The sequence below is a fragment of the Leucopleurus acutus genome, assembly GCF_964270905.1.
Source record: "Leucopleurus acutus genome assembly, chromosome: 8".
In the NCBI taxonomy this organism is placed as follows: domain Eukaryota; kingdom Metazoa; phylum Chordata; class Mammalia; order Artiodactyla; family Delphinidae; genus Leucopleurus; species Leucopleurus acutus.
The window spans coordinates 70,708,143-70,727,575 of NC_139151.1; the positions used below are offsets into that span (position 1 = coordinate 70,708,143).

The 19,433-nt window shown below is 41.2% G+C and overlaps 1 protein-coding gene and 1 long non-coding RNA gene across 3 annotated transcripts in view; one reads left to right on the forward strand and one right to left on the reverse strand.

Moving 5' to 3' along the window:
- The window catches only part of LOC309965576 (small acidic protein), a 29,814-nt gene extending 22,085 nt beyond the window's left edge, over window positions 1-7,729 (forward strand). For both annotated transcript variants that reach the window (XM_082845127.1, XM_082845128.1), the window contains exons 3-5: window positions 2,934-2,994; window positions 4,607-4,716; window positions 5,441-7,729. In XM_082845127.1, coding sequence (XP_082701253.1) covers window positions 2,934-2,994; window positions 4,607-4,716; window positions 5,441-5,671 — 402 coding nt within the window. In that variant the 3' untranslated portion in view covers window positions 5,672-7,729. The remainder of the gene's footprint in view (window positions 1-2,933; window positions 2,995-4,606; window positions 4,717-5,440) is intronic.
- LOC309965577 lies at window positions 1,288-19,433 on the reverse strand. The gene is made up of 3 exons (XR_014326398.1): window positions 19,060-19,433; window positions 7,710-7,895; window positions 1,288-1,924 (listed from the first exon to the last, which is right to left on the reverse strand). It is a non-coding gene; the product is annotated as an uncharacterized lncRNA (long non-coding RNA).

The window sequence follows — 19,433 nt, forward strand, 5'->3', positions numbered from 1 at the left end:
AATTCTTTGGTCATCTTTACAATCATTATTCTGAACTCTTTCTCAGGTAGAATCTTGTTCCTTCATCTGGAACATATTCTTCTGCCACATCATTTTGTCTAAGTTGGTATTTTTATGTATGTGGTAGGTTAGTTACATTTCTTGACTTTGGAGAAGTGGCCCTCTAGGATGTGTCCTATGCATCCCAGCAGTGCACTCCCTTCTCGCCACCCAAACTATATGCTCTAGAGTTTCCTCCTAAGAGGGCTGTGTGGGTCCTTCTGTTGTGGTGGCCTGACTATGTGGGTGATCTGGTGGGCTTGGTTGGTTGCCAGGCCCTGCCTTGTGCGGATGCTGCTGGCTGCTGTTCAGCAGGCCCTGGTCATGAAGTGACTGCTTGCAGAACCCTAGGGGGCCCCAAGGCTAGTGCTGGCTGGGTAGTCAGAGTCAGGTTCATGAAGACTCTGGGGCTGTTGCCCACCCATTGGCAGGTTAAGCCGGATTCTGGAGGCAACTGGGCAGTCAGAGCTGGTTCCTGGAGTCTGGCTGCAGGGCCCCTGGATCCCAGAGCACATATAAGATTTGGGGTTGGGAGGTAGTTCTTGACACAGTTGGTTATGGGGTCCAGGGTGTCCTGAAGGTTGCATTGGCCTGCTAGCGGGCACAGTCTGGCCTGCTGTGGGCAGACTTGGTCCGTAGTCTGCGGGAATCATATTTTTCTTGCATCTGGTGTCTGCCCCCTGGGTGGTAAGGCTGCTCTAGAGGCTTGTGCAGGCTTCCTGGAGGGAGGGGCTAGTGTCTGCCCACTAGTGGGTGGAGCTGGGTCTTAGTCCTCTCATGGGCAGAGCCATGTCTAGGGGGCATATCTTGAGGTGGCTGTGCGCTCAGTAAGTCTCTAGGCAGCCTGTCTGCTGAGGGGTGGGGCAGTGTCCCTGCCCAGTTAGTTGTTTAGCCTGAGGAGTCCCAGCACTAGCACCTACAGACTGTTGGGTGGGATAAGGTCTTGGAACTAATGAGCCAAGATGTCAGCCGCCAACAGTGTTCCCCGGTATTCTGCCATCAGTGTCTGTGTCCCTAGGTGAGCCACAGTCCCCCTACCACCCCGTGTCTCCAGGAGACTCTCCAAGACTAAGAGGTAGGTCTGGCCCAGGTGCCTATCAAATTACTGCTTTTGCCCTGTGTCCGGGTGCATGTGAGATTTTGTATGCTCCCTCGAAGAGTGAAGTGTATTTCCCCCAGTCCTGTGGAGCTCCTGCAGTTAAGCCCCAGTGGCCTTCAAAGCCAAATTCTCTGGGGGCTCATCTTCCTGGTACCAGACCCCTGGGCTGGGGAGCCTGATGTCGGACTCAGAACTCTCACTCCTGTAGGAGAACCTCTGCAGTGTAATTATTCTCCAGTTTGTGGATCACCCACCCCAAGGGGTATGGAATTTGATTATATCCAGGTTGTTGTGGTTCCTTCTTTATGTCTTTAGTTGTAGAAGATCTTTTCTGGTGGTTCCCAGTCTTTTTCATCAATAGCTGTTCTGCAGATAGTGGTGGTTTTCGTGTGCTCGTGAGAGGAGGTGAGCTCAAGATCTTTCTACTCTGCCATCTTGGCCAGTCTCCCAAACACTTTATTTACCTTGTGAAACTGATGCCGAAAACTCGGCGTCTGTGCACCAGTACGGAATTGAATCTCGGAGACAGAGTTTTGGGTGAAGTAGAAGAGAACAGCTTTATTGCTCTGCCAGGCAAAGGGGGACACAGCAGACTCAGTACCTCTCAAAACTGCCCGACCTGGAGGGATTTGGTGAGGAGTTTTATAGCAGTGGTTCAAAGGCAGGGTTGCTGATAAGGATCAGGGTGTGTGCAGGGCCTGGCTTCAGGTGGTCTGATGAGTTTCTGTGACTCCTTTAATCTGGCCTCAGATGGTCTCTTGAAGAGCTTCTCTGGTTCCTTTTAATCTGGGATAAAGAATGCTAACATCTTACATTTGTTGGGGGTTTTCGTTCTGTAAAGAACTCATTGTTATGTGTATCCCTTCAGGCAGAACCAGGACCCTATCCAAAGGCTACACTGTTGTTTCTTGACTGCTCCTCCCTTGTCTCTGCATGGCAACGGTTCAAATCTGCCCTTTGGAACTCAGGGAGTGTCACGGAGGCTGGAGTCTGTTCCCTATAAACAAGAAACTGGGGACACGGAAAGGCTTCCATGCCCGGGAGCCCCACAGGCTCATGCTTGGTTTCAAAACTAAATATGAACCATGAAGAGTGGATTGGAACTGATAAATTGAGAGTAATTATGTAAGCTGATTAGTTGGTAACTAATTACCAATTAGTTGAGTCAGATTTATTTTTATGTTTTATAGAACTAGATTGTTTTAAGTTCTGTGCTTTTTGATAGTTTGAAAGTGGGTGTTTATTGTAGTCAAAAGTAATAAGCTAGCTATTTGTGGTATGTTGTTAAATAGTAATGGTTATTTTTATGTTTTATATTTTAAATTTCAATCACATTGTTCATTATAAAGCTATTATTTTTATTCAGTTAAATCTCATTTGCTTTCTTTCCATGATATATGCCTGAGACATCAGAAAGAGAAGGTGGAAAAATCAAAGCAACTCATTTTACTGGCATTTTAGGAAAGAAAATGTTTAGATTGATCCACTTTTCTAGCTGTCTATCCCATTTAAAATTCCAGCTTGAACTCTACATACTTTCTATCCCCTTCCTCTGCTTGGTTTATTGTAATTACACTGCCTTCAGACATACTGTAATTTACTTACTGATTTTGTGTCCCCTCCCCATCCCTATCCATGCAAGAATGTAAGTTCCATAAAGACAGGGATCTTAATTTAGTTCTTTTTCTTCACTGTATCCCATAAGCCTGGAATATTGTCAGGCACATAGTAGACACTTAATAATTATGTTGAATTAGTGGTCTCAAATTCTAATAAATTTCCTGCCTTCTTACAGAAAGAACATACTGGTCGTCTTGTTATAGGAGATCACAAATCCACATCTCACTTCCGAACAGGTAAGAAAGTAAAATATAATTAAAGTGGAGGTGCTAAATTTGGAATATGAAATATTTGTACATATTTTGGGATATTCTAACTTTCGTGTATAATTGTTGATTAGTTCTAATGATTAATAAATATTAGAAATATATGTAGTATATGTAAACATGTTACGTATATCATTTAACAGTTAGTATATACTTTCATAAAAGATTTGAGTATATGTACATCGATATGATATTCTAACCAAGTTTGATATGTACATCGATATGATATTCTAACCAAGTTTGATATGTACATCGATATGATATTCTAACCAAGTTTGATATGTACATCGATATGATATTCTAACCAATTCTAACCAGTTTCTGTCTTCATTTTTACTAACTCACAACATGTAGTATTTTAATTGTAGTGAGGTTTTATGCCTCATCTTGCCAACTATAGTATCTAGAGTTTACATGTATTTTGTAAATTAATATACAGTGTTACAGTTGGCATATTATACTGGTTTTTAGTTTATTCACTGAGTTTTGCTCTGAAATCTTGGAAGAGTATAAACTCATTGGAATGCCTGAAGAAATTAATTTTTCTTTTAATTTTGGGGGAAAAACTTTAAAAGTAAAAACAGAAAATGAATTAGAATTTGGATTTGAATTCAGTCTGCTGAAAAGTAAAGTTTTATCCCATTTAAAATTGGCCCTAATCTTAGACATTAGAAATTAATAGGCATTTTATATTTCTGGTGTTGAACAGTTATTTCAAATTGATTTGCACTGCTACAAAAGGCAAAAGAGTCCCTGAGCTTTGGCAGAATGGAAATATATTTAACTGTTGCATTCATTCTTTTAAAATATGAAATTCTTCTTGTATTTACAAATTAAAATGTCACGTACAGAAAGCTTCACTGGTATTGGTAATGTTCTGCTTCTTGGGTGGTAAGTTTATAGGTGGTTGTTTAGTATTCTGCTTCATAACATATATATAACAATATATGTTAAAAATAATTTATATATCAAATGTTGCATGATAAAATTACAAATAAGTTTATGTTGGTGCAGTAAACTGATATGCAAAGAAAGGCGTAAAGGGAAGCCATTCCAAGGTCATTTTACATTTTATTTAGCCATTCTCTAAACAGAATTGTGTGCCTTTTCATTATTTCTGTTCAAAGACAGAAGCTTTTGTTTGTTGGAGGATTTTTTCTGCATGACTAGGAGGAAACTTTCAGGAGAACCATTATTAGACTATAAATAAACTAAAACATGATGCCCAAAGTTCTTAGTAATTAATAGTTACAATATGTAAACTTAAGCAGTTCTGAGATTCCTGTATCTGGTTTGAATTATTACATGGGAAAAATTAAGTTTTTCATCTTTAATAAACAACTTGTGCTTCAGGGGGTTGGTTATTAAAGAAGTAATCATAAATACATCCTTCAGTTATTTTATCTGTTGGGTAACTAACTACCTATGGTTTATAAACCCATCCACAAAATTCGCTGTAAAATTAGTCACAGTTAGAGAAATCAGCCCTGAATATAATAGCATCTGTATTGTGGGTTTTTTGTGTAATCAAATATTTTTATTAATTTGACTGAAACATAATCAAAGTACACTGGACATACAGGGGAAGAAGACAAGAAAATTAACGAAGAACTGGAGTCTCAATATCAACAAAGTATGGACAGTAAATTATCAGGAAGATATCGACGACATTGTGGACTTGGCTTCAGTGAGGTAGTAATTATGTATTTTCATTAAGTGGGAAGATAATTTCCAATTTGATTATCATTTATTTGTGTTAAATTACTCTAGCGATCAAGAACCCTATGTAGAAGGCTTTCTTTATGCAGTTACATTTTTACATGCCAAACTAGGTCTTTGTAGATAATGAGAATAGATATTTTTGACAGTTTTAGAAATATGTTTTCTGATACTAGCTTAATATAAATTCTGCTTAGATAATCATTAGGGCACATCTTAAGTAGGCATGAACAACATACAAGTTACATGAAATATTTCATGTAAATACCGGTTCAGGAGAGTTTTCTTGGTTGTTTCCTACATCATCTCTTTTCATATAATAACTATTGGTCCATTACTCCAAAGTAATATAATATGCAAAACATTGATAACTGTTTAAATATTCCCATGGATCAGTGGTTAACTTGCCTTATTTACTTAAAATAATACTGTTTCCATCAGGAAGATAATAATATATTATTTTCAAACTAGTGGGGAGGGGAGAAGGTGAGTGGTCTTCAGAGCCCTTTCTTAAACCAAAATCCTACTCAAGTCCCAGGGTATAAAACACATGGAGGTGCCTGAGTCCTCATTTCTTCCCTAGGCAGCCTCTGATCTTAAACTGTTAATGGCTAGGGAGTGAGAGAAAAATTTTGGGGTCTTTTCCAGTTTTTATACTGCATAATGTATTTTAATAGCTGTTGATTGATGTTTTTAGGTAGATGATCATGATGGAGAAGGTGATGTGGCTGGAGATGATGATGATGATGATGATTCACCTGATCCTGAAAGTCCAGATGACTCTGAAAGTGATTCAGAGTCAGAGAAAGAAGAATCTGCTGAAGAACTCCAAGCTACTGAGCACCCTGATGAAGTGGAGGATCCCAAAAACAAAAAAGATGCAAAAAGCAACTATAAGATGATGTTTGTTAAATCCAGTGGTTCATAACTCCCAAACACTTAGTCTTTGTATTAAAAGTAAGCCTTATTGTTATAATGCACAGTGGAGGACTGCTTATAGAGCACAGACCTTTGTATTATAATTTTTAAAAAGGCCCTTTTAAATAATTACAAAGAGTGTTTGCTTTCAGATGCCATGGGTTACACTTTTATGGGCATGACTATAACCATTTTTGTAAACAGTAAGAGTTGTATAAAATAAGAAATAAATACAATACTCAACTTCCTTTCATGTTAGCATCATCAAACTTCTAATACTACCTTTTTACCCCTTCAAATACAGTTACGGGGGAAACAGTATTTTTTGTGTGGTAGCTGTTTATCTTTTTTTGTTCCTTCATGTTTCTCTCTTATAAAAGTTTATCTGGTACTGTGATGTGTTCATAAAAATATTCTTTTATTATACTCTCTTATAGTAGAACTATTCACCATGGATATTTCTGCTGCCAGTAACAATCTAAATTAATGCTGGCAAAAGATTAGGTACTTAGTTTACTCTTACTAAATCAGCTCTACTCTTTTGGACCAAAGCAACATGAGAGCGAATACTTTTCACACCGGTTAGGATGGAGTTGCAGTTGTCATATATTTGGAATGTTATGATCCCAAGCAGTCTTCACATAATTTGAATGACACTGTATGTTAGATTTTTGATAAAATTGGCCAGTTTTTACAGAAGAAATTTTTTCTCTGATCATTTGGTCCTATCTATTTAGGAATATGTAAAACTGGATTTTTTTTTTTTAAGGTAATATGTGACCAAAGTTAATTTTCTTCCTAACACCTAAATAAAGAGAAAGCAGTTTCTCATATGTGGTTGTGATACCTTTATCCTCATTATCTGAAAATGAGGAATAGGCTTATTGAACAAGAAGCTGAAACAAGATATTCTCTTCATTTTATCCCAGCGCTGTTATCCTGATTATCTAATTACAAAAAGGAGTATTGCTGTATGATTTTATCGCCACTTCTGTTGGAGTAAGATCTGACTGTTATTATGTGGTTAATTTGTACAGCAGAGTAACACAAACTGCATTATGGGCTAGTCAATGATCTTTGAGTAATTGGGTTCAAAATCTTAATGTTTAAGTAACATGTTCAAAGGCTTTGAGTTAAACCTTTTTGTTTGCTGAACTGTTACACATCTAGATACTTAAGTATGTGTTTAATGTGTTGTTGTTTTTTTTTTTTAAATTCCTGTGTCATTTTGAAGTTTAGAATTTTCGAGGAATGTAGCAAATAGAACAAGCGATTTCTGGATTATGCAATCCATCCTGAAATTTTTTCATGTATCAGACCCCCAACATTTCATTTTTTCTTATGTCTCACATTGTTTTATAATAGGTGCTACCCTATATAGTAAAATACTGAGTCAGTGACTAGTAGAATGTGTAACATTTAACAAATAGTATCTGGTTTAAACAAGTTTGGCTTTGTTCAAATTTCAGTTTGGCCACTGATTGTCAAATAGCTAGTCTGTAGGGTTGCTTATTACAACTAATTTAAGCAGAAGACTGATACATGTTTAAGAATGGAAGAGGGAGAGACCAGTATTATGTTTTAAAAGGTGTTTTCATCAGTTTATTTAAATATGCTTGGTTATTTATAAGTCTTGGTTCTTATATGTAAATAGAAGAGCCTCCTTCTAAAATAACTACACTGGAAGACCTTTTTTCTTCATCTTCAGAGAAAGAAATTCTCATTCCAATTCATATATTATTGGACATTAACAAAATTCAGGGTTGGAATAAATTTAGGTCTGTTGGTCCATGTGGCCTAGTGTCCCAGCACCACATTAAATATCATGGCTGTCTTTTAAGCATGAACATTGGGTTGGTTTTTGCTTTTTTTTCCCTTATCAAATTGTGTGTGTGTGGTGGGTGGATTAAAGGAAGAGAGATGCCATGGCATTTTGATATCCCTACTGAAGTACCATAAGGGAAAACACATTTTTTGGGGGGCAGTGAAACATGCTATTGAGGGGAAAGTTGAGTGGCAACTTTTTCTTACTATTGATAATTTCTTACCTGAAATACACTTCTCCCAAGTGCTTGACTATACCAGTGATCCAGTGATCTTTCTATTGTAAAGGTTTTCAGGAACACAGATTCCAATTTTGTGTGTATTGATAGGTAAAAATCCTCTTCTCAAATCTAATTTTTTAAATCCGGATGAATTGCAGGTACAGAAGAAAGTCTGAAGTGATTGCTGTTCTGATAAAACAACAGTTTGAGAGCAGAAAGATAGGTCATATTCTTTGAGTAAATTTTGAGGAAATAAATTGCAACTACCTGGTTGACATCAGTGGCCACTTACAGGGCTTTAGTTCCATTACTCTTGTCTCCACAGCAGCCACATCTTGGCTACTTTCAATATCCCAAAACAACTTTACCTCTGAAATCACAAATGTAGAAACCTCACCTCTCACCATAACAGTTGTATTCCTTTACACAAGTTCAAATCAGGTCATTATCAGTCTGTTTTCACCAGTTCCATAAGCCCTGTCTAGATTTTTAAGTGATCTGTCAATTCAGTGTCACTGTTGTCAGTATCCCAAATAACCCTCCCCAGTGTCATAACCTTTCTGGAAAATACAGCCCTAGATGTATCCAATTCCCTATGGATTATTTCTGGAGAAAGGCCACCAACTGTACAAATCAATATTACTAAGTGTTAATTAACAACACTGCATGTTATCCTTACTGTTACCTCTCATCAACTCCTTTCCTGTTCTTAACTGTTGAAAACTTCTCAAACTTGTGACCCTGTCTTTTCTCCTTCACTCTTATAACATGTCCTTGCTTTCTGGCTTACATGAAAGAGATTTTATCAGGCAGAAATTCCCTGAACTTCCACCTAAATTGACACCTGTGGAGAAGTGCTCCAATGCTCTAGGTGACATCCCAGCTCTACTAACTTAGTGATAAACTCAGTGACCTTGGGCATAATTAAATCTGAGTCTCCTAGCCTCATCTGTAAAATGAGAATATCAGTAGCAACCACGTTGTATGGTTATTGTGAGAATTAGTTGAAACAGTTAAAAAGTTTAAGCACACTGATAAAAAACAGCTCAGTAAATGTCAACTACTGTTAACCCTTTGCATCATCTTGTGAACCTAGTACTTTTGATTATCTTGTTTTAGGAGTCTTCAACCTCCCTTAGTCTGTTGATCCTTTTTTTGTCAACATTTCTCCCCAAGTCCCTAGGTATTTCACATCTTTTAAAAAAGATTTTTCCTAGATACCATACACTTCGGCTATAATCCTATCTCCACATTTTCAATATTCAGTTTTAATAACATTTCTATTACTGTCTGCTTCAGTACCATCCCCTTCCCCCTCAATCCACTCCAATATAGCTTCTACCCAACTTTTTTTTTATTATTGTTTCTTTTGGCTGTGTTGGGTCTTCATTGCCGTGTGCAGGCTTTCTCTAGTTCTGGTGCGCGGCCTTCTCATTGCGGTGGCTCTTATTGTGGAGCATGGGCTCTAGGCGCTTGGGCTCAGTAGTTGTGGCTCGTGGGCTCTAGAGCGCAGGCTCAGTAGTTGTGGCACACAGACTTAGCTGCTCCATGGCATGTGGGATCTTCCTGGACCAGGGCTCGAACCCGTGTCCCCTGCATGGCAGGTGGATTCTTAACCACTGTGCCACCAGGGAAGCCCTACCCAACTTTAATACAGCTGTATTGAAAACTACTTTGATCAAATCAATAATTCTTATTTTCCTAAACCATATTTTTTAATTCATTCCTTGCTTGACCTGATAGCATTGCTTGGCATTGTTAGCCAGTAGTCTTCAAATGAATACACACTCCTGGGATACATGAAGGGGTTCAACAGAATCAATTTCCCAACACTGTACATTCATATGTACTTGTTCTAAATTGATCTCTGAAAACTACTATTCCTTTCACTGTAACCCTTCACCCGTTAGAAAAAAGAAATACCTCTCATCCATCCCAAAACTCACTGTGTTTACCCTAAGGAGTAAAGCCTCCAAACAAAGGGACAATTTGAAACGTTGATGTAAAGGTCTGAATGACTCCTTTTGCAAGTCAGGTAGTTTCCAGTTACATGTCCTCAATAAAATTGGTAGAGAACTGGATTGTCAGCTGATTCATTAGACATACAATTTGAAGAAAGGTCACTGATATTTGGCCTAAATTCCAAGAGTTCAGAGGATTAAGTGATGTTTCTAAAATCTATTACTGACTTCATGTGAGCAAGGTTTCTCAGTGCTTTCATCTATAAAAATAGAAAATAGAAATTTTCTCCTTTAGAAGCTCCAATTATGTGCATGTTACATCTCCTATCTCCATGTCATTTTTATTTTTATGCTTTCTCATCGTGATTGAGCACTGTATACTCTATCATTCCAATTTTGTATTCATTTTTATGATTATTATGTAATTTTTTTCCTTGAATTCTGCCAGCTCATGTTTCTTCTGTTTCCTCACATCCTCTTGTATTTCTGATGTCGGCACTTTACCGAGATGTTAAGATATTAAGGTTGTCATGAGATCTTTGATTATAGTTTTCAACTATCTGTTGAGGCAACATTTTTCTGGTGAGTGCTCTTCACCTGCCATGTATTTTTTTTTTTTTTGATCCTTTTCTATTTTTATATCCTCCTCCAAACCCTGTGCCAGTTCTTTTTTATTGTTTGGTCAATTGCAAATATTTTCTCAGCACCTGCTATGTGCCAGGCACTGTTCTAACCACTGGGAATACAGCAGTAAACAAAATCAGTCCCTCCTTTAATGAAGCTTACACTCTGGTGGAGGGGAGACAAACAATAAACAAATATATATCATTTGTTTTATAAATATTAAGAAAACAAGGTAAAGGGATGCAATGAATAATAAAGCTAGGGGCAGCAGAGGGTTGTGAGATGAGTTCAAAGAGAGAGCAGGAATAAGATCATTAGAGTTGTGACATGAACTTTGGATTTTATGCTAAGGAGAGTGAGAAGACATTGGAGAGTTTTTATTAGAGTGACATGATCTAACAAAGCTTAGGCAGCTGTAGGGAGTCAACTAGAAAAATGGAGAGCACAATTATGAAATTATTGCAAGATTCTAGGTGAGCACAGGGGCTCGGACTAGGGTAGTCATAGTGGAAGTAATGAGAACTAGATTCTAGATTGGATGTAGCATATGAGAGGAGTCAGAAATGAGCTCTTGGAAGAGAGGAACTTCTGTTTACCTGGATGGGGAAACAGATGACTCGTCTTTAAATGAAGTTCTTCCCAGGTGTTGCAGGGTTTTCATGAAGGGGAAAGGTCAAGCTGGCAGAAAAATTTATCATGGTCCAGAGTTATGTGTGTGAACCATTGTAGCTCTGCCAGTGAAATCAGATGCCAAATGGCTTTTCACATCGCAGGGGACCGCTTCCCTGCTGCTCTAACAGACCTGTCTCACAAATAGCCTCACGTTTAAGAAGACACTAGCTAGGTTTCTCAGATCCTGCAGAGGCAAGCATACCCCCTGTACTCTCCTTTGACCTTTACTACTTTTTCAGCTCTTTCACCCATTTTAGAGTTACGAGTTTCAGATGTCTCCTAGTTTCGTTGAAGCTGGAGTCAACTTCCTTTTCTCATTCTCCTTACTGCTTCTGGGTGATTTTCAAGAGAAGAGAGAAAGGACTTAACTCTTCTGTCTCCAAACTCGGAAGTACACATTAACTTTTAATACCCAAATTACTATGCCTTGAACCCCTACTCATTTGATTTCTGAACTTCAGCTGCTTACCCCACTCTCAGAAAGCATTCCACAATTACTACAGGCCTGAGAAAAAGCAAAGGAATACCTCCCATATGCTCCCCACAAGATATGCCACCCACAGTTACCCAACAATGCCTTCCCTGTTCTCCCCAACTCCCAAAACCTGCCCTCAAAGCTGGCCTCAAGTAGCCTAACTTGCACTACTGAAAATGGTGCCTCTTGTGCCGTTACCAGTACCAAGATGTTGCCTCCTAAGGCTTTTTCATATGGAGACACTCTACCTGCTGGTCTTTTCAAATTATGTGAAGCCATTTCCTAAAAGACTGTTATATTAGAAATAAGATCAGTCCTGAAAACAGGCTCACAGTTAGTTAATGTAGTAAATACGAAACTTAGCTTTGAGCTTCCAAACAGCCAAAGTCAGGTGCACACACCTATGTCTCTAGTAAACCAGTGATGTGCTTTCTTTCACAAAGCAGGCCATTGGTATTAAGTTTCAAGTGGGTCTTTCTCGTCTGGAGTACCATCCTTTGACCAATGGTTGTCAACCAGGAGCGGTTTTGCCCCATCAGGGAACATTTGGCAATATCGAGATATTTTTGCTTGTCACAACTGGGAGGTGCTACTGATACGTACAGGATAGAGGCCAGGTATGCTGCTAAATATGCTACCATGCACAGGACAGACCTTCACAACAAAGAATTATTTTGCCCAAAATATCAGTAGTGTTGAGATTGAGAAACCCTACCTTTAGACCCAGGTAAGATGGGCTCCTGCCTTGGGGCCTGTGTGTTAGACGGTCCTGCATATCACAAATAGATTTTTATCAAAGAGCATGTGGGTGCCTCAGTCACTCAGAATTTGCCACTGAGGACTAGCATAATGCAGCCTATAACCTTAAATATTTAACCTTGTAACCAGGAAAATCCTCCACGCCTTTTGCCCTATGTCCTTGAAACAAAAGGTGGCCATGTCCCAATTCCATGAAGGTTTGTGGGTTATGTCAGAGACAGACACTGCTTCTTAGTACAGGGAAATTCGAGTGGTAAAAGCATTTCAGTAAGAGAAATGCTAGTTGATTTGTCAAATCCTTTTCACATGGATGTAATGGATTCTTGCATAATAAGATATTGTTTCCCAGGAACGGACAAAGAGAGAAAAAAGGGCTAGAATTCATATAATTGGAGTCCCTGAAAGAGAAAAGAGAGAGTATGGAGAAAATCAGTTTTCAAAGAGATAACGGTTAAGAATCTTCCAAAACTGACAAAAGATACCCACACATAGATTTGAGATCTACAAATCCTAAGCTGGATAAAGACAAAATCACATCTAGGCATACAACAGTGAAAGAGCTGTGACCCAAAGAAAAGAAGAAAACAAGTACAGACAGAAAAAAGGACACATTAACTTTAAGGGTGCAAGAATAAGACATTTAACTTCTCAACGTAAGCCAAAGAAGCCCGAAGACAATGTAATGATATCCTCAAAGCACTGAAAAAAATCATCACCAATTTACAATCCTATCCCAGTGAAAATATCCTTCACGAATAAAGGTGAAGAAATCCGTGGTGGCCAACCCATATAGGGCTTCTAATCATTGAAAGGGAAGCACACGCAATGAGTCCCACATTCCACCCAGGTTTCTCCCTGAGGTCATTTTTCAACCACAGTAAAGTGAACAAGCACAAACAGGTGGCAGACTCGCTGGGTGGAAGAAACAGACAAGCATACAGGGCTGACAAGAGATTGCAATTTGGAGGGAAGAGTACCAGACGTGAGAGAGCTGTAGAGCCCCCAAATCTACATAAAGATACTCCCCTGGGTCCTTGACTGACTCCTAAGCTGTACACAAACATAGTGAGACTAGGACAGTCTATCAAAAAACAGCTCAGGCTCTCACAGCCAACAGCTTTTGGAATGGACAATTCACTTCAGGAGGAAAAGTGATACCAAATGTTGACCTCATGCTTCCTATTTTTCCTCTGGATCTTGGCTCCATAAATTTTCGCAGCTTTACTAGCTCTCCATTGCCTTCAAATATGTATTTTCAAAAATATTTTAGCCTCCTTTTCCATTTGTTCTCAGTAGGAAAGTTGGTTCAAAGCATCCTTGTCTACCATTGCTAGAAGCAGAATTCTTTTTTTCTATAAAATATTTTGGAGAGAAATATTTAAAGGTTTAAATAAATGAATTTATCATATTCATAGATTAGGACATGCATATTGTAGAGATGTAATTCTCTCCAAAGTAATCTACATGCAATGTAGTCTCAATAGAAGAAAAAATCCAATGGAGGATGGGGAGTAAAACTTGACATGTTTGTTCTAAGATTTATAAGGAAAGGCAAAGACCAAAAATAGCCAGGATAGTTGTGAAAAATAAGAACAAGAGAGACACATTGCTTTTCTGTGTGTCAACACTTACTATAAAGCTCCACTAATTAAAATAGTGCGATATTGGCACAATGACAAACAATGGAACAGAAAAAGATTCATACATATACAGATACTCGATTATGACAAAATGGCACTGTACAGCAGTGGGAAGGAAATGATAGATTCTTCAATAAGTTGCGCATCTGTGTGGAAAAATGAAACCTGATGCCCACTTCACACCTTACTTAAAAACCAGTTCCAGGGCTTCCCTGGTGGCGCAGTGGTTGAGAGTCTGCCTGCCGATGCAGGGGACACGGGTTCGTGCCCCGGTCCGGGAAGATCCCACATGCCGCGGAGCGGCTGGGCCCGTGAGCCATGGCCGCTGAGCCTGCATGTCCGGAGCCTGTGCTCCGCAATGGGAGAGGCCACAACAGTGAGAGGCCCGCGTATAGCAAAAAAAAAAAAAAAAAACCAGTTCCAGGTAGATTGTAGATCTGTGAAAGGCAAAACAAGAAAGCTCCTAGAAAATACCAGAGGAGAAGATTTTTATGACTTAAGTACAGGAAGACTTTTTGAACAAGATGCAAATAACCACAAACTACAAAGGAAAAGACTTAAACACTTGCTTACCTTAAAATTAGTAATGTCTATTCATTGAAAGTCACTGTGGAAAGGCAAGCCCAGATGGGAAAAGACATTTACAAAGCATATCATCTATAAGAGGCTATGTGTCAGATATTCCTCGTGCTCCACTGCACATCCTCTTGGCACCCATTTTATTCTAGATATTACTGCAGTAGGATCTCATTTTAGCCACACCTCTCACGTGATGCCCCAGGGCTTCTTAGCTGCCCCAGTGTGGGCTTCCTATGGGAATCAGTCACACATGTGGGATCTGGAGATGTGAAGGATTTAACACCCTATGGGGAGCCCTTGGTCAAGGGGGGGGCCCTGAGCTAGAAGATAAATGCTCTTCTCTTTTATAACACAGGTGGATAATTTTGAGGAACATTTTACATGGCTCTTCAGAAGGTCCCAATGAGAATGAGCCCAAGTTTCCCACAACAGTGACCAACTTGAGAAGGCGTGCTTCTATTGGTTTCCCCTCCTTTCCTTTCTACTTCTGTTCCTTGGATCATTTCCCAAATTAACTCTCTGCCTGCAAGCCCTTGCCTCAGGCTCTGCTTCCTAGGGGTAGCCCAGGCTAAGACAGGCTTACATCTAGAACCCCTACAAATCAACAAGGAAAAGATGTATAACCCAACGGAATAATGATAAGAGTCCTGACAGGTACTTCACAAAGAAGGAAATCCAAAGGGTCAACAAACTTGAAACGGTGCTCAATACCAATAATATCAGGAAGATGCTGACACACCTAATTCATACACATTGAAAATGGGACAATAAAAAAAAAAGTCTTGTTGAGTACATTAATTATCTATTGCCATGTAACAAATCACCCCCAAAACTTCACAACTTAAAACAATAAACGTTTATCTCGGTTTCCATGAATCAGGAATCTGGGCTCTGCTGGGTGCCTCTGGCCGAAGCTCTCTCACAAGGTTGTAATCAAGGTGTCAGAGAGGGCTACAATCATCTCAGGGGTTAACTGGAGGCTGGGAGGACCCATTTCCAAGCTCATTCATGTGAGTTCTCAGGTCCTCACTGGCTGCTGGTCAGAGACATCTGTTCCTTGCCCTGTGGGCCTCCCCACAGGTTAGCTCACAACATGGCCTTCACAGTAAGCAAGTGAGAAAGCAGAGGATGCCCAAGACAGAAGCTATAGTCTCTTTGTAACCTCATCTTGAGAGTGACATCCTGAACTTTGCGGTACAGAACACAACATTGTAAAGCAACTACACTCCAATAAAAAAGAAAGAAAGAAAGCGACATCCTGTTATGTTCTGTCACATCCTGTTCATTAGAAGGTAATTGCTAGCTCCAGCCCACACTTAGGGGGAGGGGCTTACAGAGGGTGTGAATGCAAGAAGGCGGGGATCACTGTCTCAGAGGCTGCCACCACAACGAGGATGTGAAGCAACTCACATGTTCATGGTAGGAGTATAAATTAGTACTACTTTGGAAAACAGTTTGGCATTTTCTACCTAAGTTGAAGATATGCTTACCTTATAACCTAGCAACTCTACACCTAGGTATACACCAAAAGAAATATGAGTGCACGTGGATCAAGAGATATGTTTAAAAATGTACATAGCAGCATTATTTTTAATAACTTCAAACTGGAAACATCCAAATGTCCTTTAACAGAATGGATAAATACTCCTCGAATATTCCTACAGTGAATACTATACAACAGCAAAATGAATGAAACAGTTACATGGATGAATATCATAAACAATGTTCAGTGAAAAAAAGCCTGGCACAAAGGAATGCATTATTATTCCATTCTATTATTCCATTTGTACACATTTCAGAGAACAAATAAAACTAAGAGTATCTGACGATGCCTGATTAGATAGAAAAACTATAAAGAGAAAGCAAGTAAGGGACTTCCCTGCTGGCGCAGTGGTTAAGAATCCACCTGCCAATGCACGAGACATGGGTTCGAGCCCCGTCCAGGAAGATTCCACATGCCACGGAGCAACTAAGCCCGTGCGCCACAACTGCTGAAGCCCGCGCACCTACAGCCCATGCTCCGCAACTAGAGAAGCCACCGCAATGAGAAGCCCGTGCACCGCAACGAAGAGTAGCCCCCACTCGCCGCAACTAGAGAAAACCCAGGCGCGGCAATGAAGACCCAACGCAGCCATAAATTAATTAATTAATTAATTAATTTTAAAAAGGCAAATAAGTAGTAACAACAAAAGTCAGAAGGGTGGTTATCCTTCGTGGGAGAGGGAGGGCCTACTGAGCAGGAAGGGGCACCAGCAGGGCTTCCTGCATCCTAGCAAACTTGAATTTCTTGACTAAGGTGGTGACTGCAGAGATGTTTGTTTTCTGATCATTTACTGAGCTGTGTGCTGTTATTTTATATACCTTCTACATGTATGTTACGTTTTACCATAAAGAAAGCTTTCACAAAACTACACACATACCCACATCCTATTATCCAATTGCACACAAAAGGGGGCCCAGCAGAGGGCCTGGCCTGAGGTAAGCGCTCAGTGTATGTGAGCCAGTATCCACTTCCGGGACCCCTTCGGGTGGGAAATCCTGTCTGCCCCCTCTCTTTGACCATGCCAGGCCCTGGGAGGAAAGAAAGGCAACAGGGCTGTGCCTCCTGGAAGCCCCGCCATTTGCAGCAGGGTTTGGCCTGGAGGGGCCAAGGCCCCTCTACCCGTTAGAGGGCCCAATCTTCTCCATGTTCCCAGCAGGAGGCAGGAGTGGGGCTGGCTGGGGGGACCTCGGACCAGGGGTCAGGGACCAGGAGCCCTTTTGGAGCAGTCATTGGAGCTCAGCTCTAAGACAACCTGCCTGTCCCACGTGACTTCAGCGAGAAGACGCAAAAACCCTCTCTAACCAACCCCCCCCAAAACACACACACACAGGACTTCAATGAAAAGGTCAAGGGAATTTTCCTCCCCTGTAAGTGGAACGAATCTTTCTTGAGCCCAGAAAGAATTATTTATCAGGTGTTCATGGCATTCCGAGTGCCTTTACAGGGCCTGGCTGTGCTCTGAGGCACAATAGACAACTTTCTTCCTGAAAGCTCGGTTTACAGGCCAACTTCAAAGCCCATGTCCTCAGGGCAGGGCACGAGGCTCCAGTGTGGGAACTGACATCAAAGGCGCCCACAGCACAGGTTGATCTGATGTCGGGTGGACAGCCGCAGGGCTGCCAGGGGAGGCCCCAGAGGACTCGCCTGTCCTCAGCCCCTGGAGAATTCAGGGAGGCAGCCTGGTGGTGGCACGGCCCCGGGAGCCCAAACTGCAAAAGCCCTGGGCCATTGCTTTACTTGCTGCAGGCAACTGTCTAAAATGGCAGACGGATGGTGGAGGGCAGAAGACTGGGGTGGGCGATAGCAGCTGGCCCCAAACCTGTTTATCCTGCCGAGCCGGGGAGAGGAGACAGGCTTTAAATGTGGAAGGACTGCCTGGAGCCTTGCTGTTCGTAAGGATCATACATGAGGGCAAACCAGCACGGTGACCACTGGCTGGGTGTCCCTGCCAGGGATGGCGCTTAAGGATGATCTCCTTTAGTCCTCACATCACCCATGTAAGGTAGGTGCCATTATTCCCATCTTTCAGAGAAGGAAACTAAAGCTTAGGGAGGTTCAGTGACTTGCCTAAGGTCAGAGTTAATAAGGGTGGATTTGCATTCCACAACTCCTGCTCTTACCTACTACTCAAGGAACTTACAAATAGGGTACTAGGGATGCTCTCTGGGGGCTAGAGTATAAAAAGTGCAACAGAACAGAGAGAGGCAAATCATCTGAAAACGAGAGAAGGCTCCCTGGGCAACAGCCCTTGACTTCTTTCATTCTCTCATTCATTCAACGAATTATTTCTTAGCAAGCTCATATTCTTGTGAGGGAGACAGGCAATAAACAAGTAAACAAAGAAGGAGAATGTGGTATGTGTTAAATAATTATAATTTAAATGTAGGTAAATGAGAACTTATATGCCATATTTTTTCTAGTGCTTCCTATGGGGCCAGGAACCATGCTTAGCATTTTTTTTTTTTAAAAATTAAAAATTACTTCTCTTTCTTTCCTTCCTTCCTTCCTCCCTCCCTCCCTCCCTCCCTCCCTCCCTTCCTTCTTCTTTCTTTCGTTCTTTCTGCTGCGCCGGGTCTCCTTTCTATGGGGTCAATCTCCTAAAAAGGGACTGGCCAGCCATGGTCACAGAGAAAGGGGGCACCTGAGGGTCAGTGCCATCTTATTCTATCCTGAGAGAGGAAGCCCTGGTCTGGAAATGTGGGCCCCAGGTCTGTGGAATGGGGGCATCCTGCAGTGGAGGTGGGACCTCGGGCTGCTCAGTGTGCTGCTCAGGGACACCAGGATTCTTCAAGACTGGTCCCGAGACTGCCAGGCCACCTTCCAAGAAAGACTTGGCCCCTGGAGCAACAGGGGTGGGGGCAGGGCGTATGGCAGTGAACACAGTAGCTTGGCAGTTGGGCTCTCACTTGGTTTCCTCCATGTGTCTCCTGAGCCCAGTCACTGTGAACATAGCCTTGAGAGACAGCCCTGCTCTTGGTGGTGACAAATCCAGTTTCTGAGCTGCAAAGCCCAGGGACCAATGGCCGGGTTAAGTGAGCCGAAGTAATGCCCCTTCATGGGATCCCCAGGCTGTCAAATCATGGCCGTGGGCGCAGCTTACCTTCGCTGAGCTGAGCACCTCCTGCTCTCCAGGCACTGTGTTAGGCGCTTCCCTGTGGGTCTCTCTTCATGCTGTCCATGAGCTCTCTGTCCTCACCACAGGCAATGCTATTTCAAGTGACCCAGAATCCAGGCCCACAGGACTGTCTTCCCCCACCATCTCCTCTTCCCAGGGTAACAGCAGCCAATGCAGTGGTTAAAGGCTCTCTGGAGTCAGATACAAGCTCCAGCTTCAACTCAGTCTCTGACTAGTCACGGAACCAACATGCCTCAGTTTTCTCATATGTAGTACAGGGATAATGATACCTACAACCTGCGTAGGCTAGATTATGCAACAGTAGAAAATAAAGCCTAAAGTCCCAGGGGATGAATACA